General features: G+C 40.8%; 1 protein-coding gene across 3 annotated transcripts in view; it reads left to right on the top strand.

Moving 5' to 3' along the window:
* Positions 1–23,890, top strand: part of TESPA1 (thymocyte expressed, positive selection associated 1) — a 40,060-nt gene extending 16,170 nt beyond the window's left edge. For all 3 annotated transcript variants that reach the window (XM_036458237.2, XM_036458235.2, XM_036458238.2), the window contains 8 exons: positions 6,987–7,036; positions 7,372–7,425; positions 8,176–8,212; positions 8,446–8,544; positions 10,570–10,778; positions 12,451–13,259; positions 14,806–14,905; positions 23,107–23,890. In XM_036458237.2, the coding sequence (XP_036314130.1) occupies positions 6,987–7,036; positions 7,372–7,425; positions 8,176–8,212; positions 8,446–8,544; positions 10,570–10,778; positions 12,451–13,259; positions 14,806–14,905; positions 23,107–23,312 (1,564 nt within the window). In that variant the 3' untranslated portion in view covers positions 23,313–23,890. The remainder of the gene's footprint in view (positions 1–6,986; positions 7,037–7,371; positions 7,426–8,175; positions 8,213–8,445; positions 8,545–10,569; positions 10,779–12,450; positions 13,260–14,805; positions 14,906–23,106) is intronic.
* The last annotated feature ends 3,048 nt before the right edge of the window (positions 23,891–26,938 follow it).

Genomic DNA, 26,938 nt, shown 5'->3' with positions numbered 1-26,938 from the left:
GACCTTCTGAGTTACCACTGTCCTGATCGTTAGGCTGCCAGGGCCACAGAGGAAAGAAGATGGACAAGAAACCCCCATTCACTAGTTATCTGTACACTCTGGGAGGCACTTTTCAAATTTTATTTCAAGACCATATATTTTCCACCTTCTTTTCAATGCCAAACACCCTCTGGTAGCAAGAGGGCTTTGTTTTATGGCAAGTTTTCCAGGAAAGTCCACCATCTTCCTTGGTAATTTAGTGTCAGTGTCTCTCGGGGTAATCGAATCTAGTAGCAGACCCTTCTGCTGCAGGTTTAGATTGTATATGTCTTTACAAACTATGCCTCTCCCTTTTTCTTTCTTTTCTTAGGCTCTCAAGGGATTTTTTTTTTTTTTTTTAGAGCATGAATGTGTTACTTGTAATCATCAGAGGTAGGATCAGGAACCCCAAAATCATGTATGGACTTCAGTTTAAAATCTCTGCACACTTTATGTACCGTATTTTTCGGACCATAAGACGCACTTTTTTTCCCCCAGAAGTGGGGGGGAAAAGTCCCTGCGTCTTATGGTCCAAATATAGCCTACACATATACTTTAAAAAAAAAAGTTTTTTTACTTGCCCGGCTCTGTGTGGTCTCTGTGTGCTTGCCCGGCTCTAAAATGGTTCTAAATGCTGCTGTTTACTTTACAGGGTTGATTACATGTGTTTATGACTGTGATGTTGGGTTTTAATGCACATAAAATATTTTAGGACACTATTTGTTTCAGAATCTTTTTTTCTTCATTTCCCTTCTCTAAAAACTGGTGTGTCTTATGGTCCAAAAAATATGGTAAATTGCTAGGAAAAGCTAAAAATAGCCACATTCTTCTTCTCATAATCCAATCCACCTCCTTATTCTTTCTTTATTAATTAGTATATAGGAGAACAGTACTTTGGCTCTTGTATTTCAGACTTGAAATGATGCTATGGGACCTTTCAATAAAAAGGTGGAGAGAGTTGCAGTAATGGATCTAGTCCCCAATCATTGGTATTATGTCTTAAGCAATAATCCATGAAAGGCCTGGGACTTAGGTAATGAATATGATGTTTCAAATAAACATTCTCAGTGAGAAGGCACCAATAAATCCAGGCCCACATTTATATGTCTGTGGCAGAGCCCACATACACATAGAAAAACCTACTGTCAGATCCAGAGACAGAGAAGCATTGAACAGACTGTCAAATCTCAAAGGGAAGACAGGAGGAGGTGGGGGAATTGCTGGAGATCAACCAAAGGGCTTATATGCATGCATATAAACATAACCAATGGACACAGACACAAGGGGAGTAAAGGCATGTGCTGGGGGGGGGGGGGGCAGCAATGGGATGGAAAGGAGACATATATAATACCTTAATCAATAAAGAATAAAAAAAGAAAAGAAAAGCCTACTATCATCCTGGGCTAGTCCTCATATAAAGAATATGGACATGTCTGCCGGATATAACTAGAAAAGAAAAATATAGGGTGAACACCCAATGAACACTTGTATCTAATGAATAATAACAAGTTTTCCTTTGGACAGACTAGAAAGTTTATCAGTGGTATTTTTAATGTAAATCTTATTGAAGTGTAGCATACATACCGTGTTTCCCCGAAAATAAGACATCCCCTGAAAATAAGACCTAGCGCAACTTTGGGAGAAAAAATTAATATAAGACACTGTCTTATTTTCAGGGAAACAGGGTATTAGTAGCATTTCTTTTTCTAATGTAAATTGTAATACAATTCAATGGCTATACATTTCAGTTATGCTAGATAAGTAAACCTAGATATCTATTATACAGCAAAGTGCTTTTAGTTAACAATATGGTATTGAGCACTTCAAAGTTTATTAAGAGAATAGATCTCATGTCGTGTTCTTACTTTAAAAAAAAATCGCAAAGGGAAAGAAGGAAGCTGAGAGCTTGGGATATGTCTGCTATCTTGATTGGTGATGGTATCACAGGTGTTTGCATATGTCCAAACTCATCACATTGTATACATTAAATATGTGCAGTTCTTTGTATATTAATTATACCTCAATAAATCTTTTAAAAAAATGATATGCATTATACTGAAGTATAAACGATTTACTGAAAAATAAACAAGTATTAAGTAGTGCAAGGAATTTTCCCAAAAGGAATGTACCCATAAAATCTGCAGTGTGACATTACCAGCACTTCAGAAGCTCATTTTAGTCCCCTCCATTCATACCCTGCTTCCAAGGTACTTACTAGTAGCCTGGCTATGGCATCATAGATAAGTTTTGCAGGGTTTTTTTTTTTTAACTTTATAGGCATAGAATCATATAACATGTGCTGTTTTATGTATATTTATTTTGTTCAGCATTATGTTTGTGATGTTCATCCATGTTTTTCAAGCAGCAATAGGTCATACTTTTTATTGTTACATAGCATTAAATTGTTTTTTATTCTACAATTTTTTGTAATAGAGATTTGTATCTTTCATTTGTGGGATATTATGAAAATCATTTCTTCTGGTGAACATATTCAGGTATTTCTTTTCCACTGAATATACATATGCCCAAAAGTGCAACAGTAGTGTGTTTTTATTGTAGTTATAATAATAGTTGGTTTTAATAGCTGCATTACTGTGTAGCTACAGCACATTCAATGCAATAGTAAATTTCAGTATTCTAGTGCTTGACTATATTGGTTATCTTTATGCCTATGTTTTTTCCACTCTCTACTTCTTCTTATTATTACAGCAATCCCATTACCATTTCTTGCAATGCTGGTTTGGTGGTGATAAACTTCTTTTGCCTCTTTTTGTCCGAGAAGCTCATTTCCCCATATATTTTGAATGATAGATAGCCTTGTTGGATATCATTATCTTGGTTTTAGATCCTTGCTTTCCATTACCTTGAATACTACAAGCCATTTCATTCTGGCCTATAGACTTTCTGATGAGAAATCATCTGACAGCCCTATTGGAGCTCCTTTGTAGGTAACAAATTGCTTTTCTCTTGCTGCCTTTAAGATTCTCTCTTTGTCTTTAACTGTTTGCATTTTAATTATAATGTGTCAGGGTGTGGGCCTTCTTGTTCTCCTTGCTTGGGACTCTCTGTGCTTTTTAAACTTGTGTGACTTTTTTACTTCACCAGGTTAGGGGAGTTTTCTGTCATTATTTCTTCAAACAGGTTCTCTAATCCTCACTTACTTTCTTCATCTTCTGGCACTCCTATGATGCAAATATTATTATGTTTCATATTGTCCGACAACTCCCTTAAGCTGTCCTCCCTCCTGTTTTTTAATTGCTTTTTCTTTTTGGTTCTCTGATTGAATGACATTTTTTACACCGTCTTCTAATTCACTGACCCAATCCTCGGCTTCCCCTAATCTGCATAGTTCATCCAATGTGTTCTTTATTAGTTCTATGTCATTCTTTATTCCTGACTGGTCATTTTTCATAGTTTCTATGTCTTTTCTCATGCTGTTGAGCATCCTAATGATCATTATTCTGAACTCTATATCTGATAAATTTCTTTATCTCAATTTAACTTAGCTCTTCTGGAGAATTCTCTTGTTCTTTCACTTGGAGTTTATTTGTTTTTTTTTTTTTGTCTCCCCATTTTGACTGCCTGTATGGGTTTGTGTCTGTGTATTAGGTAGATTTGCTATGTCTCTGAGACTTTAGTGTAGGACAATATCAGACACTGTTTATGACTGGGACTGTTTGGGATCTTCTTGCTAGAGGCCAGACATTGTTTGTGACTTGCAGAACTGAGCCTATTTGGGTTCTTGCCAGACGTCAGACACTGTTTGTGACTGGCCCTGAGTACTATTTGGAACTATCAGCAATCCACAGCTTGTGGCTCCCTCTGCTAGGTCTGGGTATTTTGGAATGGACCAAGATGTGCACCAACGTCTGCCTTTCCTAGCCCCAGATCCAAAAAGAGGTCAGGCAAAGACTCAAAGCCTACAGACTGCCTCTTCCTAAAGTCTGGTTTTTGTTTTTGTTTTTTGTAGGATTTTCTCCTTCCCAGTTTTAATGTGTCTCAGGCTATAGAACACAGCCAGGCATAGACTCCACAGAGTGGGGTGTAAGATTTTTCCAACAGGATAGGTCAATTGCTCCAAAAGCTTCTTGGCTAGTAAAGCTTAGTCTGAGAAGTATGTCCTCTGCAGTATTGTGGAATGACACAACACAGAAAGCTAGGGTGGCTGCCTTCTGGATTCTTCTCACACAGTTATAGTCCCCTCTTCCCTCCCTCTGCCAGAGCTGAAGACAAATGTTTGCACACAAAATTTTGTGCATTGGCCCTTTAATAGTGTGTCTGCATTTCCAGCTGTCTCTGGCTAACATATAGCAACCCCTCTTCTTTTCACAACCAGATGTTATATGGGTATCTTTCTCAACTCTGGTACACTGGGCTGGAGAACCCACCTTGGAGTTTAGACCCCAGAGATCTCCGTGAGCACACCCTACAGCTGAGCTATCTCTCTGGAACTTCAGCTGCTATCTGTGGGAGCCTGGCAAGCCCTCTTGAACCTCCACACTTCCTACCAGTCTACCTGTGGTCTCCACTTCCTGTCCTTGGTTATCCGGGTTCTCTCCCAGCTGGTCTTTAGTTGATTATTCAGAATGGTTTTTCTGTATTTTAGTTATAATTTGAGTTTGGTCCTGGAAATTCCAGCAAACCAAAGAAATCTCAAGCTTTTGGAGCATCACTTCATGAAATGTTTAATGATAGCAATGTGGCCGAAACCGGTTTGGCTCAGTGGTAGAGCGTCGGTCTGCGGACTGAAAGGTCTCAGGTTCGATTCCGGTCAAGGGCATGTACATCGGTTGCGGGCATATCCCCAGTAGGGGGTGTGCAAGAGGCAACTGGTTGATGTTTCTCTCTCATCGATGTTTCTAGCTCTCTATCTCTTTCCCTTCCTCTCTGTAAAAAAATCAATAAAATATATATTTAAAAATAATAATAATAATAGCAATGTGTATAATTGCAATTTGGTCCTGGGAAAGTGTCAGTATAGCTTCCACTTAATCTGCCACCATTTTGGAAGCTCCTATACTACTTATCATAGTGTTTTAGTAATAATTATAAATACTTATTTGTACTAATATTTGTAATATTACATATACAACATATTTTAATATCACATTATATATTTATGTAGCCCGAGCCAGTGTTACTTAGTGGTTAGAGTGTTGGCCCATGGACTGAAGGGTCATGGACTTGATTCCTGTCAAGGGAATATACCTCCGTTGCAGGCTGGATCCCCAGCTCTGGTCAGAGAGCATGTATGAGGCAACCAATCATTGTGTCTCTCTCACATCTATGTTTTTCTCTCTGTGTCTGTCCTCCTCCCTTTCACTCTCTCTAAAAAAAAAAATCAGTGGAAAAATATCTTTGGATGAGGATTAACAATAACAAATATAATATATATGTAATAATGTTATATGTGTAATAAAATAATGGTTTATGTATAATATTACATATTATAAAGAAAAGTATATATTTTTAGTACAAGTTATAGTATTAGAGGTACCTATTCTCAATTAGCTTTGATATATCATTTCACATTCTATATCATATCTTTTTTAAAATATATTTTATTGATATTTTACAGAGAGGAAGGGAGAAAGATAGAGAGTTAGAAATGTCGATGAGAGAGAAACATCGACCAGCTGCCTCTTGCACATCCCTTACTGGGGATGTGCCCGCAACCAACGTACATGCCCTTGACCGGAATAGAACCTGGGACCTTTCAGTCCGCAGACCGACGCTCTACCGGTGAGCCAAACCGGTTTCGGCTCTATATTATATCTTGATGAACTGTTGTTTTTTTTTCATAGGAACATATAAAAATACAGAATTTGGAAAACAGGGTTGATTTTTTTCACTATTGAAAGCAAAGTACCAATAAAAGAAGTCTGTAAATATACATAATGATTTATTTTATAAAATTTTAAACACAACTAATCTACAGATGTTCAATTAGTTTACTCATTGCCATTATTAAGCATTTCATGAAGTGATGCTTCAATAGCTTTAGGTTTCTTTGGATCGCTGAAAACTGATCAAGGAGAAGAATCAGCTAAGACCATTCCAATGGAACAGATGCACTCCAATCCATTTTCCTGATAACTCACTTTACCAGGCCTTCTCTGCTCCAGCCTCCATATGAGATTACCTTCAAAACATCATGTGCAACTTCCAGTATAAAACTCCCAAGCAAGCAAACTCTAGAAAACCCACAACACATCAGTGCTTGAAGTGGGCTTAGAAAATAATATGTAGGCATCCAATCCTCTGTGTAACGTTTGGAAACATAACAATAGTAAGGAGCCAGGACTGGAATCCCAGTATCCTGGTGCCAGTTCAAAGTTTTTTCCACAGGCTACTTCACTCACCTGTTTTAGGCAGAGAATTTCTTCCTTGTTTATAAAACTGAGTAGTTTCTCACTAACATTTATGCTGACTTCCATCTGTTTTTCTTCTGCAGATGGTAAATGTTGGATAAGCTCATATCTTCAAATGTAAAAATATAATCTCTAACCAAGAGGCGGTTTCTGCTGCTTCCTGAAAAACATGATATTCTGCAAGAATATGACTCTGAGAGAAGAAAGGGGGTGTGGGTAGATAAGATGGCCTCCTACAAGTTTTTTTTTTTTAATATCTATATTTTCTTTGTGGTGTGGAAATTATGCACCCAAATCCCTGCTTCTATAAATGTATTTATCCAGTTTTGCTTCTATATTCCTTACCTAGGAACTTACTTGAAGAATTGTTGCTAAGCTAACGTTAGACAATGTGGTCAGTACAGTGGCAGCACTGCAGTTCCAGTTTCTCCTGACCACCTCCATACATTTGTCAAATAACCACTCTGTCTTGTTTTCTTCAACATAAAATGAATTTAAATTCTACTGGCTCCCATAGGAAAATTATGTGAACCTGCAGCACATATCTAAATGCAAAATGTAGTGATTTTAACCTATAAAGTTAATTTTGGTTTTTAGCTACTCTGAAGAAGGGTTTTTTGAAGAAGCCGGACCTTCAATCTACAATGGTGAGTAAAAACTCTGTTCTTTCTTCTAGAGTTCTTCCACCTTGATAGTGATATGGCTGTATATGTTTGTGTCTGAGTGTACACTCCATGCACTTACTATTTGGCAGAGACTTGTGTATGTGACTATGTGATGTAGGAAACAGGTTAGTTATAGATGAAGTCTGTGTGATTCTTTCTGACTCAAAATATGAATGTCATCTTTAAAGTAGTGTATGTATGTACAGTTTGGGGTAGTTTTGCAACCATGTAGATGTCTGATGTGACTGTGGGGGAGGGGATAGGTGTGGGGGTGTCTAAGCCTGATTTTCTGTGACCCTTGCCTTATTATTTGACAGGGTGCCCTAGCCGGGGAACCAGCTTTGAAGATGACTTGACCCTTGGAGCAGAGGGTAAGTAGCACAGCTCTCTGAGAATAAAATTGAATAAGAGACTATACATTGGATTAATTTAGGACAGGATGGAAGGGAATAACTGCAGAACAAAGCAGCCCATTCCTAGCATCTCATCCATTGGGACAGAACAATCTCAATAGCATCTGATGTGAAACTCAGAAAGCATCATGTGCCCAAAAACACTTCTGCACCAACCTATTAGGATGTCTGTTGGTCCACCATTGAAGCTTTCCTTTGGACCCTGAAAAGACAACATATAAAACCATGATAACATTGGCTGCCCAGACATCTTTGAAATGGTTCTCTGTGTAGGAAACCCAATGCTGCCTCAGTACTGGGTGTGAGAGAAACTGCATTGCAGGAAGATAAGGGCTTGAATAAAAGATGGAGGTATAGCAACCTACTACTATATCTGAAGATACTCATATGGTGTGATCGAAAGTCTAGCCTGGAGAGCTGAATGAGTCTATGTTTCTTGGGACAGAGGAACTCTCGTCTAGAAACCAGTCATGGCTCAGAGGCTCAGCGCCAATTTTTCTCTGCCATATTAGTCCACCTACCAGGCCTGTGTTTGATAGTCTTTAGATAAACCCGTAAGGAGTGGAATTCGTGGGGCAGTGGCAGAGATGAACAGAAGGGGTTCATCTGTCCCAATGGATGAACTTAAGTTTTAAGTTCAGAGGAGCAGATTCAGTGATTTTTATTTTTTCTTCTAACTTTCTCTTTGCCTTTCTGTTCCTTGCCCAGCTACACTGATGGCCGCTAATGGCAAACTCTTCTCCAGGTAAGTATAAGGTCAGCCGGAGCTACTGAATTGGGGTAAGTGTCATAGTCAAAAAAAAAAAATTAGAAACAAAGAGCTAAACATGTGCAATATAGTGAAATTTCCTTATCAGGAATGAAGTCACAGACTGAATTTTCACAGTACATGGTTCAAAGGTACCCAGCAGGGGTGTCTTGAAGCCAGGGTACAAACTGCTTATAAGATTAGTATGACGCAATCTCTGATACCTGCAGAAATTTCCTGGGGACAGCCCGGCCCTGCCAGCTACTAGATCTTGGCTGCAGTTTGGCTTCCAGCAGCATGACTGGTGGGACCAACAAGACTAGTTCAAGGTAGGTACCAAGTTTGATAGGGGTAGAAGGATGGGGAAAATGAGAAGCAGAAAAGAATGGAACTGAGAACCATTGCCCATTTTTTCTGGCATATCTTTCTGGAACTTTTATGCAGTCAAATACTTGAGAAGTTTGACCATATTTGCTTCAAGAATAGTGAGGAATGCAGAGGAATCTACTGCTCAGAGTTAGATGCTATGTGTGAAATAGCAGGTGTCTTTCCACTGAACTTTATACCACAGGAGGTGTAATACTGGTACCATCACAATTCCTGGGCTTAGTATACATAAGTGTTAAATTAAAAAAAATCAATAAATGTATTGATTAACTGTCTGATTTATTGATTAAATTAAGCAATAAAATATTGATTAATTCAGGCAGATTTATATCCCCTAATGCAAGCCAGACAATGACTGTGTGAAATTTTAAAAGATGAAGAAGACAAAGAGCTGGCCCCCATAATTCAGCAATTCAGTAAAGTGAATAAAATAACATGCAAATGCCTTTAGAACAAGATTGGAAAGTGATGAAAACTAGTGTGGTATAATTAAAAGTGGGAATTTCAAGTCAAAGTTTTTGTTTTATAGTTTTCTAAAATTGATTTCGAAGAGAGGGAGGGAGAGGAAGAGAAATAGAAACATAAATGATAAGAGAGTATCATGGATCAGCTGCCTCCTGCATGCCCCCTACTGGGGTTTGAGCCTAAACCCAAGCATGTGCTCTGGCTGGGAAGCAACCATGACCTTCTGGCTCATGGATGATGCTCAACCACTGAGCCATACCGGTCAGACTCCAGTCAAAATGTGAATCTGAGAACTGGTTCTGAGTCTTATAAACCATATAACTATGTATAGTGACTTGTCCTTACAGAGCCCTAGCCCTAGCCACACTCTAATTCAATTAAATCAGCATCTCTTAAGATAAGACTCAGACATCTTCATGTTTTAAAGCCCCCTGAAAGTGATTCTAATATGCAGCCTTCGTTAAGAAACAATACTCAGACTTATGCCCACAATTCAGAGAGAGAAACTTGGGACCATGGAAATAAAATCAGCACGTAGGTAACAAACGTAGTAGTAGAGCCAGGGATCCCAATTATCCAGCTGTTAAACAAGATGCTACCTATTTGGATCAAAAATCCCATCATCTTTTCTGAAGAGAGTGAAAGTGTTTATTCAAAGTTTCAAATAATTCACATTCCTCCCATCCCTATTGTTGTTTAAGATGCATAGTTATTGAGCTCTGTGTCACTCAGCCTGGTGGAACATGTATTTGCATACACATACTTTTTGGTGTCATGAAGAGAGAATACTTGATCTTCTGTAATGCAGGACTTCTGTACTGAAAATGGAGCAACAGGAACAGGGGTTTACCTCTCAAAATCAGATTTTGAACATACCTACATAGTGGGTCTTCAAATAAAGTTATTTTGTTCAACACTGTTTTGTTACAATATTGATGAGATGACATAGGAACTTAACAGTTGTTTCTAAGAATTAGCCTATGGTAAGTTTGATTTCACTATATGTTGTTTTGCTTAAAGTCACAGAACCTATCGATGGCAGTTAGTGAGGACCTATCGTATTGAAAATTTTTTACCCTCAGAGTGAGAATAAAATGAGTATTACGTTCCCTACCCACACATTCTCTAATTGTCCCGCACAATCGCTAAGGGTAAACGAGGTGGCAAGTTGCAAAGCACTTGGCAAAAGCCAGCTATGCCATAGTACATAGGTTCAAGTGGGAACTGACTGGGTAATAACACAACCACAGATTTCTTTGTATCTGTACTTACTTAGATAGTTCAGATCCTCTCATAGTATATTTTCATTAGCCTGTAATCATTTATTCAAAGTCCTATGATAGAATTTCATTCAATTTTTAAACCAGAGCTGTATTGTAATCCCCATGTTTCAGACAGAAAATTTATGTTCAGAGAGATAAAAGTTTTTCTCAAAGTCAAAGATACTTGGATTACCCTGTGCCTCAAAATTGCCCCTACTTACCCAAATTTTCTTTTTTCAGCATCTCTGAGATTCTGGACAAGGTGCAAGAAGACGCAGAAGATGTCCTCTTCAGTCTGGGGTTTGGTCAGGAGGACCACAAAGACACTTCTCGGATCCCAGCCCGATTTTTCACCAACCCCTCCCAGGCCAGAGGCATTGATTTCCAGCTCTTCCTGAAGGCCCAGGTGCAGAGGATTGAGATGGAGGATCCTTGCCTCATGCTGGCCAGTGAGTGTTCCCACAGATCCATGCTCTGCTTTTTCCTGAACCTCCAGACAGGGATCAATGGATCCAAATCCTGCTTTCTGTCGATTAGCTTCATTTGATTCTTTGTCTCTTGTGTCTATTTTCCCTTATACTGTCTTCAGTGAAGATGGATAACATTGACATCTTCTTCTCATAGGTTTTTCCTCCAGAGAAAGAATGGCTCAGGGATATTTATTTTAAACAAGCACACAGATGATTCTTGTGCAATCCCTAGACCACATCTAGGGAAACAATAATTTAAGTTATACTAGTACTGATTTCATACTAAGGAAAGATATGAGAGGGCTTTTCTACCATGATGAGGTATAAAAGATTCTATTTAGTTCTGTATATTAGAATATATTTCAAATTATATTCTGCTACACCGAAAACTAGATGGTGTTTCTGACAGTGTGGTTTCAGATTCTTTGTATCAGATTCAATTTAGAAGTTTAGTAAAACTAGCCTCCTGGGCTACTGAAACAAGAATTTTGAGTGGGAGTATTAGGATTCTTTGTCACACCCTTTTGAGTATAGTTTATTGAATTTGTCGTATGTACCAGGTACATAATTATGTGTTAAATTCTGGAATAGCAATAGCTAGACAAGAGGAACACGACTCTTGCCTTCAGGAAGGTTACAGTTTAATGGCTTTATGGTTTATCACAGCATTTTTCAAACATGGATGTGCACATGAATTAGCAGAGGATATTGTTAAAATGTATGGGAAGCAGTCAGATTCTGTATTTATAACAAGTTACCAAGCTATGCTGATGCTTCTGGGCTACTGGCCACACTTTGAAAAGCAAAGGTCTAATAGAAGTGACAGAGTTCATCTAAATTTCTCTACTCCAGTTCATTGCCTATTCATTGCTATCCCTCAAATTTGTTGCCTTCTATAATCCTAATGTTTTGTTACTAAAAAAATAATAATAATAATGCTGATTTTGTAAACTTATTTTTTAAATATATTTTATTGATTTTGTACAGAAAGGAAGGGAGAGAGATAGAGAGTTAGAAACATCAATGAGAGAGAGTCATTGATCAGCTGCCTCTTGCACACCCCCTACTGGGGATATGCCCGCAACCAAGCTACATGCCCTTGACAGGAATCAAACCCGGGACCCTTCAGTCCCCAAGCCGATGCTCTATCCATTGAGCCAAACCGGTTTTAGCTATTTTTTGTTTCTAAAGCAAACATAGTGGTAGAAGTCATTGTTTAGAAAATACTGACAACAGAAAGGTATGCTAACTCAAGATATAGAAATGTTTCTCATACCATGTAGAATTAATTTTTGAACTAAAGTAAAATAATTACTTGGTGTGGGAAGTCAAGAAATCAGGAAAGTGGAAGGACACTTAACTTTGGGTGGTGAACACATAATACAATATACAGATGATGTATCATAGAATTGTATACTTAAAATCTTTGTAATTTTATTAACCAATGTCACCCCAATATATTCAATGAAAATTAAAGAAAAGTCAAGAAAGGGGAATCTGAGCATAAAAAATCTAAATAGGAGAAATGCTAGTGGAGAAATTGATATCTTCTCTCTGAATTTTAAGTTTAGGAAGACTATTGAAGTGAGAAATTCAAGAAATAATTTGCTGATAGCCTCCCAGACTCACTGTTTTCAACCCTTGTACCCAGGCAGATTTAAGCAGGTGCAAACACTGGCTGTTACTGCTGATGCCTTCTTCTGTCTCTACTCCTATGTGTCTAAGACACCTGTCCAAAAGTTCACACCATCCCACATGTTCTGGAATTGCAACCCAACTGACGTGCCATCCATCAAGATTCTGGCTCCAGAACCTGAACCTCACTCACCCAGAGATCGCCTCCGGAAAGCCATCTCCAAAATGTGCCTATATACATGCCCCCGTGTTCAGTTATCACCACCCCACAATAACTCCAAAAGGAACAGTTTGGACCAAGTAGTGTGGGAAGTGATGGACAGAGTGAGAGGAGAGAAGCTAATTCTTCAGCAAGACCCTGAACTTGGACTAGGCTCACAGGAAGGTCCTGTGCCTCCCATCAGGCGTACAATGTTGCCTACTTCTTCTTGTTCATGTGTCCTCTGCCCTAAAGATGAAACACAGCAGGGGATGTCCACAGTGTGCGAACCATTGCAAACTCTGCATTCTAACCCCAAGTTACCGTGTTGTACACATTCTCTGCCCAGAGCAAATCTACAGTGGAACACAGACTCTGCACAGGTAAAGAGAGAGTTGTGGGGTCTACAGGCCACCAATAAAGAGGTCCACTTGGTCAAGGATGAGACTTTCTGGAAAAGGAAGAGCAGAGCAAGAAAGAGCCTGTTTCAGAAGAATTCCACTGTCAGGAAGGTTCACTCATTGGATCTATCCATCGTCCAACAGAAATGGAAGCAGAGCCAAGAGAGGCCAGAACTGTGCCGATCTCTAACCCATCAACTGCAGGACACTTTTGACTTGGAGAAGGTGAGTAGATTGGAGATGAGGAAGAGCCTAGCAGAGAAAGGCTCTGAATTCTTGTCCTTGGGTAAATAAAATCCAGGCTCCATGTCCTTATCAGATATACAATTCTTGAATTACACTCCGAGACCTTTGGGAATGAGTTAACATAGAAGGAGAAAAAGAAATAGGCCCAGTTTCTTACAAGTATTCAGATTTCCAGAACTGCTTTTCTCATTCCTCATCTTATCTGAGCTTCCTGAAGTTTCTCATCAAGCACTCTTGTGGGATCCACACAAGAGAAGAGGTCAGTTACACACTAAGCTAACACTATTAAATAAAATATTTTCTCTTCTACCTTTACAAATATGTAACCATAAAGACCTGAAAGTCCAGGTTCAAATCTAGAATTCTCAGACTCTTAGGACTTCTACAGCACATAGCAGTGTGGGCAGAGCCACACTCCAGCCCCTGGCCTGTCCTCTTCTCCTCCCATGCCAAGATCTGTCCTGAACCATCAGGGATTTCATACACAAGTGTGTGAACATCCCAGACATCCCAGCCTCATACCCCCTATTCCCACAAATAGCCATCCATTGGCCATCACTCAGGCTCAGAAGTGTATATACTAATAGAGAGAATGGCGTTTTTTTTTAAATATATATAATATTTTATTGATTTTTTTACAGAGACGAAGAGAGAGGGATAGAGAGCCAGAAACATCGATGAGAGAGAATCATCGATCAGCTGCCTCCTGCACACCCCCCACTGGGGATGTGCATGCAACCAAGATACATGCCCTTCACTGGAATCGAACCTGTGACCTTTCAGTCCACAGGCTGACACTCTATCCACTGAGCCAAACTGGTTTCGGCGAGGATGGCTCTTGAGAGGACAGATACCAGGAAAAAACAGTTCAGTTTACTGAAGCAGACTTGGGCCATTTAGGCAGCATATTTAAGATTCTGGGTAACTGAAGTATGGTCTAGACAGGGTAGTGTAGGATCGAGGTGAGCACATCCCCTAGATCACATGTGTCAAACACAAGGCCCGCGGGCCAAATCCGTCCCGCCAGGCCTTGCAATGTGGCCCGCACCGCGCTGTCATCACTGCACTCCGCTGCGTTTCCATCACAATGACAGTTTATGACTGTTCAGTAAACCATTCGGCCCGCGATTTAGGCTGGATTTTAGATTTTGGCCCCTTCTCTGATTGAGTTCGACACCCCTACCCTAGATCCACCAACTCTTTACTCCATGGACTCTCAAAAACTCAGGACTCATCTTGCCTAGATCTATAGCTGTGTTACCAAATACAAGGGTTTCTTGGAAAAGCTCTCAAGTCTTTGCCACAATGAGAAGCTGTGATAATTCAAACTATCATTGCATGTATGTCACCTCTCACTGAATGTAGAGAGCAACCTCAGCTCCTGCCTTCCTCACTACCAGGCTCTTGCCAAAGGAGAAGACACCAAGTCTCAAGCAAACTCAGCCTCCTTCCCCTATAGCTGCCTAACATCCTGCACCTTTCCCACCAGCGGTTCTAATTAGTTCTGCTGGGATCTTGGTTACAGGTGCAAAGCAACAGTGAGGAGGAAGACAAAGAGACACACTGGGCCAGCAGACACACACACCCTCACCTCTACCATCCTTTTGTTGGCAAAGACTCAAGAAGTAAGTCTCAGGTTCTCTCTCTCTCTCTCTCTCTCTCTCTCTCTCTCTCTCTCATTCTCCAACCTGGCTGCATATCATAATCACGTGGGAATATTTTTTTAATACTCACAATGAAGAGTCCCACATCCTGAAATCCCAATTTAATTGGGATGGCATGGAAACCAGTGGCAGATATTTTGATTTTAAGCTCCTAGGGAAATTCTATTATGGGTAGATAAATACTTCTCTAGATCCCTGATTCTCTAGACATTAGCATTAGAATCATCCAAAGGATTTGTTAAAATAAAACCCAGTTCCCAGAGTTTCTGATTAAATAGGTCTAGACAGGGCCTGAAAATATGCATTTCTAACAAGTTCCCAGGTGATGCTGATGCTGCTGGTCTGGTGACCACAGTCTGAGAACTGCTGTTCTGGGGAAAATCCTATAGAACCTTAATATTAAAAATGTAGTCTACAGGCCAGCAGCATTAACATCACTTGGAATTTTGTTAGAAAATTGGAATCCAAGCTCCTATCTGATGAATCACCATTATATCAAGATGCTTAGTGATTCTTTTGCACACTGGAGTTTGAAAAGCATTGTAGAAGTTTTGTAACAGTTGAGGAACGTTGGAGGTTTACATGCCAGCACCTACTTTTTTAGCTGCGTCTTAATCAGCCCACATCATAGCACTTAGGGAAGACTCCTCAGTGTATCTCACAGCTTTGTTCATTTAGGCTCTGAGTTCCTTTCTGCAGCAAGGGTCTGATGTCGAATCTCACATACATTATTATTGCCGCTAAAATGTCTTTCCTTGTGATGTGAGTTTTGAATGTTAACTCTTTCAGAGGCATCTCCTATACATTTGAGCATTTGGCCAAAAGATTTATTATTTAAACTAAGTGAAAATGTCCTGTGGTTTTTACTACCTATATCTCAGAACCACAGAGAAGATGGCATTGGGGATAATGACTATTGCAAGATAGTAGGAATTGAAACCTTTCTTGAATTAAGTAGATGAATAAAGATTCATCAGGCTTAGAGTTCCCTTCATTGTGCATATCTTAGAACTATTTACTGCACTTCCTAGCACAATACCTTTTTTTGTGAAAACTCCAAAATTTCAATGTTATTAGTCCATAATCACAAAGATCTCTATAATTCTCTTTTAATTCAAATAATCCATGGCTTGGAGCCCTAATGGCTCTTCTTTCTCTCTTACTCATTACCTCCATTTCCAGGTATACAGATTAGTGACTCATAGAAGAGGTAAATATCAGAAGGCAGCAATATGTTATATACAGTTGAAAAAATTTAAGACATGGAGTCAAATAACATACCTCATATAAGTTCTTTCAGAAATCACTTTAATTTTGTCCTATGAAATAGGAGAATCACACACACACACACACACACACACACACACACACACACACACAGTAATCCCCCCTTATTCATGAGGGATATGTTCCAAGACCCCCAGTGGATGCCTGAAAATCATAGATAGTATTCAATGCTATATGTACTGTTTTTATGATAATATATACCCATGATAAAGTTTAATTTATAAATTAGGCACAGTAGGAGGTTAACAACAATAATCTCCTAATAATAAAATGCAACAATCTATAATAATAAAAGCCTAGGTGGCCCTCGCTCCCTCACACAATGCCCTCATGTCATCACAAGATGGCCACCCCCACATTGCCACAAGATGGCCACCACAAGATGGCTGGCAGGGCGGGGCAGCTGTGGGCAATCAGACCAGCAGGAAAATGCAGTTAGGGGCAAACAGGCCAACAGGAAAGGGCAGTTGGGGGTGGCTAGGACAGCAAGGGAGGGCAGTTGGGGATCATTGGGCCAGCAGGGAAGGGGAATTGTGGGTGACCAGGCTGGCAGGGGAGGGAAGTTGGGGGCGATCAGGCCAGCAGGGGAGCAGTTAGACATCAATCAGGCTGGCAGGGGAGTGGTTAAGGGGCAATCAGACTGGCAGGCAGAAGCAGTTAGGGGCAATCAGGCAGACAGGCAGGTGAGTGGTTAGGAGCCAGCAGTCACGTATTATAAGAGGGATGTCTGACTGCCAGTTTAGGTCCAGTCCTGGGCCTAAATTGGCAGTCGGGCATCCCCCAAAGGGTCCCAGGTTGGAGAGGGTACATGCTGGTCTGAGGGATACCCTCCCCCAAGCACGAATTTCATGCACTAGACCTCTAATATACTGTAATAAAAATTATGGGAATGTGGCATTATTAAGTAAAATACGAATGGCTTGAAGAGAAGTCCTATAATACTCTGACAGCTAATGTGATAACTGAGATGATTACCAAGTGACTAATGGGCAGGGAACGTTTAAAGTGTGGAGACTTTGAACAAAGGGATGTTTCATGTCCCAAGTGGGGTAGAGCAAGATAGTGAGAGATTTCATCACACTATTCAGAATAAAATACAATTTAAAATTTCTGAATTGCTTATTTCTGGGACTTTTCATTTAATATTTTCAGGCCACTGTTAACCATGGATAACTGAAACTGCAGATAGGAGGGGACTACTGTACAGAGCTTGGCTCAAATGCCATTTAACCAGCAGATGTCAGCCTTGCACAAGAAAATACCAAGGTGTCCAGCAAAGCAGGCCTCATGCAGGATCTATATAATTACACGTTTCAAAATAAGTTACTAGATTCCATTATCTGCCATGGTGATAAAATTACATTATAGCAAGAGAGATTGCAGTTAGAAATGCTGTATTTCACATATTCTAAGGTGTACCTTTTCCACATTTTATTTTTGCATTTCTTTTTTATTTTAAGTAATAAAGCATGATCATTATATACAATAGTATTCAAATAATATACAAAAATATAAAGACAAAAGTAAAAGAATCCTCACCATTTGGAGTTTGAAGATCATGCATCTACTCTTTGTGCAGATACTTGGAACTTCCTAGTTAAAGAAAGCTAGGCTAGTAGTCTTTTATAGAGAAATCAACACTCCAAATTTTCTTTTACAATATAGATGTTTTCTAACACCAGCTTGCTTAATGTGGATCATACGTTTGCTTGATAACCACCTGGGGAAAAAGTGATGAAAATTATAACATTTGGGGCAAGCCAGTATTTTGAGGAAAAAGGAAGTTGTAGGACATAAAGGAAATATCTGGAATAGACACTGAAGAGGGGATTGGTCTATTCCGTTCAATAGGTTTATCTTGAGTTCTTATTCTGTGTTCCTTGTGCCTACAAGGGAACACAGAAAAGGAAAGATCCTATCCTGTTGCATGTCTTGCAGGCAGATAATTTCTGAGCATGTGGGATATGGTGAGGTAGATCTAAGTGCTATGGAGCCAGGGCTGATGGTGAGGCAGGCTCTGGAGCCCAGGTTACTTCATGGTGGGGAAGGCTTCCTTAGGCTTTTACAGCTCCTCTGATTTTCCTTCTGGTTTTCTCTTTCCTTCTAGTTGTAGAATTTCCAGTCAGTCAACTTCCCTGTAGTTCTGGGTAATGTCCATTTTGTATTTTAGTTGTATTTTATTGAAATTGTTGTGTGAGGCTGCAATTAGGTGTTACCTATGCCACCATCTTGGTTTGTCTCTCCCTTTTCCACATTTTAATCTCTCGAGTGGAATGGGTCTTAATAATTGCCATTGTCAGCCAGTTTAATTGACTAATTTTTTTTTTTGCCTCCTTAGTGGAATATAAAATAATTATAAATCTCACAAATGATGGCTTATCAGATTCAGTGTAACTCTAGACATTAAATGCACTTAGTCTCTCAGATAAACGAGGAAGTGATTTTGTAGACTTTCCCTTTTATGCCTCTCTAGAAGAATGAGAAACCCCTTCACTGGTACAGTCTTTGGCTGAGATGGGGATCACAGTGGTTCTCAGATCTTTCCAATTCTCTGTGAGCTTTCTTAATCGTCTTTTCATGAAGCTATGAAGCATCTCCCTCAATCATCCCTTAAGAAATCATAGGAAGGGGAAGATAACCATGAAAACAGCTCAGTGCTGCCAACATTATAGACTGTGTGAGAAATATGGAAGGGTGAAATTCACTTACCACCATTAAAGGCAGAGATAGTTGGCAAAGTCCTGGATCTACTGAAAAACAACTCCACTCTGCCTCTTCCAGAATCTGTAATTAACTCCAAGAAATGAATTATGGCCCAGGATCTCTGTATCAAGTCCCAGAAATTAACCTACTACTGATGATCAGTCATGGGAGGGGTGTGAGCATGAGTAGGAAGTGGTAGCAGCACTCAGTCGACCACTGTGTCTGGTCTGTAGTCCTCATTGCACAAAGACACTCACTTAAAGAGGCAAATAATGGTTCAAATCTGGCTCTATAGAGCTTACCACCTAAAATTTCAAGGTTTCTTCATTTCTAAGATAGAATTCCTTTTTTTCTTCTATTTAATCTGCAAAAGTGCCTTTCTGTAATTAGTACAAAGGCATATTTTCTGTTTTAAAAAAGGGTCTGGTCCCCAGCTATCAGCTTTCTTCCCTCCACTCTATCGTTTAGTCTTTACCAGAGAAGTCTTACTCTTTCTCCAAACTCCTAAAAAAGAATGCCCCCCATTATTTGCATCATGCTCAAAATTTTCCAATTCACAGCCCTTTTATTGGTGCCCTATTGCTGAAATTTAAACCATTTGACCTTGACCACATTTATAAAAGGCAGGGCCAAGGAGGTTTTTAATTTTTCATTGTTTGTTTCTTTTACCAGATTTGAGGTAGCACAGGCCAACAGATATTCTATTTGTGAAGTGATCATGTATGGAGATAGGAGGTTTCATCTTATGGTCAACTCTTCTAGTGGCAGTGAGAGAAAAGCCAGGAAGGGTTTGGGGGGAGGGCTGGTACAGAGCATAGGCTAAAGAATAATTAGTGTGACATAATCCTATAGGGGGTTATTCTAAGTGCTATCTGTGTGTACTTGATGGAACCTATGTGGGCCAGGTAACTACACACTTGCTCTTTGGTGAAAGGCTTTTCCTTATGATAATATTAACAATAACGTGTGTGTATGCATGTGCATGCATGTGTGTGTGAGTGTGTGCGTGTGTTATATCCTACATATCAAAGATGTAATATGCAAATGGTCATTATTCCATGAAGCGTAATGACCAACCGCATAACGACTGATCACAGATCAGCAGAAGGGTGGGGCAGCAGGCGGAGAGCTACAGAAGGACAACAGCAAGCTGTGGTGGGAGAGTAAGGCAGGGCAGCAAGCTATGAGTGGAAGGGGGCAGGAGAGCTACAGGAGGGCTGAGCAGCAGGCAGAAAGCTACTGAAGGGTGGCAGCGAGCTACTGGTGAGCTACTGGAGCATGGATTTGTGCACAGGGCTACCAGTATGTATGTATATTAGAAAATATATATATATATACACACTAGCTTCTGCATTGAGCATCTGCTCCCTGGTGGTCAGTGTGCATCATAATGACCAGTGGTTCCCCGTTCAGTCAATTTGCATATTAGGCTTTTAGTATTTAGGATATATGGCTCACTATATGTCAAACACTACTATCCTTATCACTTTATGAAAATCAAATTATTTAATCCTATGATTTAATTTTTTATTGTTTCTACTTTGTAGATGACACTGGACAGTTATTTTTATGCCAAAATAAATTCTGAAGAGGAACTATTAGATACAAAGTACAAGGAGAGATGGGAAAAGGGAGAGGGGAAGGAGAGAGAATATTGTGAGAATGTGACAATTATTTTTCTAGCTCAATTATAATTCTTATCAAGATTGTTTTGTGCCCATTGGGGAAATATAATTAAAGATAAAAATCTTCTTCCACCCCACAAAACCTCTCCAAAAGGTATAAGAGAAAGAAAACAGTTTTATTTTTAAATAAACATTAAACCAGAATATGATGTGCATCACAGGCAATCCACAAACAAGGTCTTAAAGACAGAAAGAAATCTAATCTGTCAAGTAGCCAAACAAATACAACCCATTATATACATGACAAAATAAACCATAACTAGTGTTCAAATCAGAAGACTCAACAGCACCATCTGTCATACATAGTTCATCTGACATTTACCTGGTAACAGAGGTGGCCAGCTGTGTTAGCTAGTTGCCTTTATCCAAAGGAATAATAAAAGTTCTCCTATCTTTATGGTAGAAGATAGTTTTGTGAGTTAGACTCCTACCCTCCCATGAAGACTGGAAGGTAAGGGTGCTATCGTCCTTGATGACTACATTTCAAAGCAATGGCTCTCTTTGGAAAAGATATTTCTGGCTTGTAAAGGTGGCAAGAGGTTTAGTTAGCCTTTTAAAAAGATTTACAGACATTTCAAAGAGACAAAGAGTTTACAGATTTTATAAAGCAACACACTTTAAGAACAAATGTGGGAGGAGAAGAAGCCTCTTTCACAACAGGGAAAATTAAGCTTATTTTTTAAATGTATTTGCCATTTCACCTCTGTGCGTCTTCTTTTCTCTTCCTTGGCTTTCCCTTTATCTGTATGGCCCCATTCTTCTCTAGAGCTGTGGAAGGCAGAAGGATGCTGCTTCTGCATTGCATAATGCTCGTTTTCTGAGTCATTCATTTCAAATGTCTCTATGGCTTACCAAGGCTATATCCAGAGCTGACCTTCAACTTCAGGTCAGCATTCACGTAGACTGCAATGTAAGCATTACTCCTGGAGGTGTGCAGAGCAGAGGCCGTGGCTCCATCCGTGCTATCTTACCCAGCCCTTCAGGTAGAAAGTACTCTAGTGAGTATATACCACTTTCAGAGATATTATCTCATGTAAGTCTTAGAATTACAGAGACTATTTAAGAAGAAAATGACTTAGTAAGATCATGTAACTTTGTTAATATCAAAATCAGTACTAGAATTCAGGTCTCCTGATTTCCAAATCAACGCTCTTTTCATGAAGGCACGCTGCCCTGAGTACACAGGAGTTTGGATTGCGGTTGTGGGTCGGAACAAACCTCACTTCCTGTTCTTGGATCTGCCCTGTCCCTTTCAGCTTTGCCACCATTGGTTTTGCTTGTGCTCTTATGAATTCAGACAAGAAGAGTATTATATAGATTAAGCAGAAACACTCACAAGATACTTGTAGCTCATAGTTTCATGAAAGACATGGCAGGAAAATAAAAAATTACTTTGATTTCACTTCATTGGATGACATGGGGACATAGAAAAGCAAACTTCCCAGAGGATGTCATTTCCAGGTGAATCTGGACTGATTAGTAAAGGTAGTGGGAGGAAGTAGAAGAAGAAGCAGGACATTGACATCCCAGTTAGAGAGAGAACATGTGCAAAGGCAGACAGGAATGGGAAATCACATCTTCAGAAACTATACCTTGTGCCTAGTGGGAGAAATGGATTATGTGGGAGAAAATAAAAATTAAAACTAGGAAAGATTAATAGAAAGCAGATTGTGAAACAAAGTCTTCTATGTTATTTTAAATATTTTATTCAGTCTAGAGAACCACTTAAAACTTTTACAAGGAATTATATGATTAGATTTCTATTTTTAAAAGACCTAGCAGAGATATGAGGGAAAAAAAAGTTTCTACAGCAATGCTCAGCAATAACTATACTAATAAAAGAATAATATGCTAATTAGACCGGGAGACATTCCAAACATCCTTCCAGACAAAGCCATGGTGGTGAAGCCAAGGCAGAGGCAGTTAGGGGTAATCAGGCCAGGAGGAGAGGGCAATTGGGGTGATCAGGCCAGTTGGGGGCAGGAGACAGTTGGGGGCAAGCAGGCCATGGTGGGGGGCAATTTGGGGTGAGCAGGCCATCAGGCAGAGTGGTTAGGAGAAATCAAGCAGACAGGCAGGTGAGCAGTTAGAAGCCAGCCCTGGGGATTGGGCCTAAACTGGCAGTCGGACATCCCCCAAGTGGTCCCAGATTGGAGAGGGTTCAGGCCAAGCTGAGGGACACACACCACCACCCCCATGCTCAAATTTTGTGCACCAGGCCACTAGTACTAGTATATAAAAAAATAAGAATAAAATATAGGTATACTTTTATAAGAATAAAAAGAGGTGAACATTCTAGAAATCTCACTTCATGGTGAGAAGAGCAGAATGCCAATCACATAACTGTTGCTACTAATAATAATTTTAAATATTACTTATAGTAGTGAGAAGCATTTCCACAGGTGGCGTAGGAAAGTTTCTATTAGCACCAATACCCAACATTGTCTTCAAAATGCATGATGTGTTTCCTTTTCATTTACATTGCAGGCTTTCTCCACCACCACAGCGCATGCTCTGACAGCAGTGGCTTTATAGAAGAGCCTAACTCCCACCTCTTCTTACAGGAGGTGGTACTGCCTCCCACCTCCAGCTCCTGCTCCCAGACCTTCCAAAGTCCTGAACTCAGTGGGAGAAAGGCAGCATGGTACACAGGGGAGGAGACCAGACTGAGAGACTTGGAATCTACGTCTTGATGTTTTCATGAACTGAACGCACAGAGAAGGACCTTAGGCATGTCTTCCTTCCTTCCTTAGGCATGTATGTAGATTTCTCTACTATGTAGGTATTAGAATACATGATAAGGACAGTGGTAAAATGGACAAAGACTTAATTTTCTCCCAAGTTTTGTTTGACACTGCATAGGACAGTTAGGGGATTTAAGGGTGATGAAGGTTGAGTGACAACAGTTGCTACTGGAATGCTCTCAAAGGGCTCAAGCTAAGTGAGGAAGGAAAAATCCCACTTCGGGGCTCTGAAACCTTGGTGCAACCCACAGTGAAAGTCCCTCTGAGCCTCTACTCAATCTTATGTGGTCTCCGTTAAATTCCAGAATGTCCTTCCATAGCACCGGAATCCTGTTTTTCTTCTTGAGGCCTCATCTGAGGAGATCCACTTACAGCCTCCCCCTTAAAATCAGCTTCTTCCTCTACCCCAAACTTTGTATCTTCATAGGAAGAAATGAGTGGAATTTAGAGTCTCTTCTTCGCCACTGCAAAAAAAGAAAGAAAAACAAAAACTACAGTATTTTCTGCTGGCAGAAAACAATGCAAATAAAATATTTTAAAATCTTGCCATGTTTTTGGAGAACTAACAGTCATGGTTTCTGTTGGATGGAAAACGTTGACAAAACATTTTCAACAATCAGGGCCTGAGCACCTACTGTGCTCTACAGTAAGGCAGTATGTGATGCAGACATCTTAGATACATTGCTCCCAAAGAACATTTTAGTGGAGTGGGAGAGGTCACACACACACACACACACACACACACACACACACGTTTTCAGTTGTGTATGACTTGGTTGCGTAATAAGTTGCAAAACAGCAAAGACCAGAAGAGAGGAATTTGAGGGAAATGGTGATTGTTGTAAGGTTTGAGGCGCAGAAAACTGACCACCAAGACATTTTAAAGTAAAATTTATTCCCCAGTAATGAGCGGGACTCATTACAGAGGTAGAGAAATCAGAATTGAAGGAGTGGGGAGAGGAGAAAGACCCAGCAGGGCTGCCTCCATGGATGTCAATGGAGAGAAGCAACATGTGGCTGGTCTGGGGGTCTTTTTAAGGGGAGGAACAGGAAAGGGTTGGACCCAGGGTGGAACAGGAAGGGGTGGGCTCCAGGACACTTGGGCATGTGCTGATTAGTGGTTCAATGTCTTGGGGATGTCTCTGTGATGGATGCCAGTAATGTCATAACTCTGTCCACCAGCTGAGGGGAGGGAGAATCTCACAAGTGTTAAAGAAAAAAAATCACATCAAATACAGTGAGCTGACAGGTTACTTTTATTCTGATACTATTGCCTGCAATAGAGAGAGAGCATAAATGAAACACAGATACCTAGCTAGGTGGAAACAACAGGCTGTGCATTCTGAAGAGCTCGCATGGGGGAGTCTTAGACATCTGTGTTTGGTGATCGGCCTCACCCAAAGGAAAAGGTAACTTTGGGTATGTATCTTCATGACCGGAGGTAGGTAGATTTACAACTTGGAGCTACGGCCTCCCCGCCCCCACCACTGGAGTTAGGCTCCTGCCCTTCCATAGACACTGAGACATGGGACACTAGCTTCCTGGTGTTTGCATTATAGAGACTGGATTCTCAGGTCCTTTCCCAGGAGGTTAAACCGGAATGAGGCAGGGAGAGATTTACAGTTCAAAGGGACAGAGAAAGGATTTACAGTAAAATTCTCTAAAGCCAGGGACTAGCATCAGGAAAAGCCTGTCCACGCTTTAGTCAACCTGAGGGGCGGTGAAGGCCCTCTGGATCATGAGAGTGAACAGAAGGGCCTGTGATTTGTCACTTAAAGCGCCTAAGAGACTAACAGCACTTAAGGAAATGGGTTGGGGCTGCGGAACGAGGCAATCCCAGCATTCAGCTTCGCCAGAAGGTACTGTTAGATACAGAAATGAACTGAAGCCTTCTAAGGGGTGTGTCTAGCGGGCGGTGGGGACGGTATTGGAGGTAGGGTATGGCCCCATAGCCTCTTCAGCTCCCTTCCTCGGTGCTCACAGCCCTGGAGTAACTGATGGGTCCGCACTGGCAGTGTCAGCGGGCAAGGAAAAGAAAGGCATTTTGCCTGCACAGCCGCTCCTGGCAGGTTGTGACGGACTCTGACAGTGAGTCAGATGCATTTGCAGAAGCTTCTATTATTAGCCCAGAACAAAAGCTTCCTGCTCCTCTCCCTCTCTCTCTCTCTCTCTCTCTCTCTCTCTCTCTCTCTCTCTCTCTCTTTCTGCCGCACGTGCCTGGCTCCACCTCCATCCCAGGAGAGCCAGGCTGCTCGGCTGTCCCTGTGGTGACTGGGCCTGTGAGACAGGGCTCCCAGGTGGGTCGCCTCCAGAGCAGATAATAGTCCCCAGGCCAGTCTACTGTGCCCGCCTCACTGGCAGGGGGTAGATGTGCAGAGCGTGCCACATTTGGGAAAATTGGGTTAGACACGTGTCAGGGCGGCACTCAAATGAAGCGCAGCCTCCAAGCTTGGGCCCTGCTTCTCTTTCCAAGACCTGTTGCCCATAAGGAATCTGAGCTCCCTATGAGCTCAGCAGGGAAGGTACCTACTTCCATTCCCGTTGGGAACCCCAAGGCCTCACAATCCCAGAATATCAGGGTTTAGTCAGAGAAAGGACCAAAATTACATGCCCACAGCCAGAGGAGAGGCGGCCCTGGGCCGAGGAAACTGTTTTCTGTTAGACCCACTCTCTTGGGGAAGGTTTGCTATATGATCTTCTTTCTCCAACATCCTTTCAGTGCTGAGTTCTCTCTGCCTTGACTCCTACCTATGCCCCCATTGCCGTCCTGGATTACTTGGTGTGGACGGAAAGGGGCCATCTGCTAACCTGACAAGCTCAAGGGAAGCCTGCATGGCAGCCTTGCAAACTCAGAGACCTAAAGTTACCACGAAGGATGGCCTGAAATCAAAACTTCTTTTAAACTAAAACACAGGCTATGATGAGTAGTCATGTCTTCGGCCAGTATCTTCCCTGACAAAGGTCCATCTTTACCTTAACTGAGCCTATTGTCTTTTTGCATCTACGATGACATATGGTTGGAATGTCAAAGTAGCTTTTCTTTATCGTGACCCTCTCAAAGCGCAGGAATCGCTCTGCGGAGATCACAAATCTCCTCGTTGTTCTTGAGTGAATTGTTGGCTGTTCACTCTCCTGCACCCACTTAAGTAGAAGATGAGTTCATTATTTTACTTTTTATCCAATCCCAGAGGTCTCCCCCACTTTGCTTTCTCCCACCTCCCTGAACTATCACCAATGGATTTGCGTAACCCACTGAGTCTCCTCTTCTGATTGTAATGTCTACAACGAGGTGCAAAACTGCCATTCTCCAGAGGAACATCTCAATCCGCTGAGAGTCTGGTTCCCAGAAATTGTCGACAGTTTGGCTCAAGTAAACTCACACAAAAAACTTTCACAGCTTTGAACGTTCCTTATGGTGACATTGGGAAGCCCTGGGGAAGGAATAGAAGTCCATTTGGGAGATAAGACACACGTAGGAAACTGGCTGGAGCTCATACTTGTGGCCTCACAAAGCAATGTGACAGGTGGCAGGTGTCCATATATAAACTGGAGTTCTTCAGTGAGTTCTAGGAGGC

The sequence above is a fragment of the Pipistrellus kuhlii genome, unplaced genomic scaffold, assembly GCF_014108245.1.
Source record: "Pipistrellus kuhlii isolate mPipKuh1 unplaced genomic scaffold, mPipKuh1.p scaffold_m20_p_3, whole genome shotgun sequence".
NCBI classification, from domain to species: domain Eukaryota; kingdom Metazoa; phylum Chordata; class Mammalia; order Chiroptera; family Vespertilionidae; genus Pipistrellus; species Pipistrellus kuhlii.
This window is presented reverse-complemented; position numbering and strand designations above follow the sequence as displayed.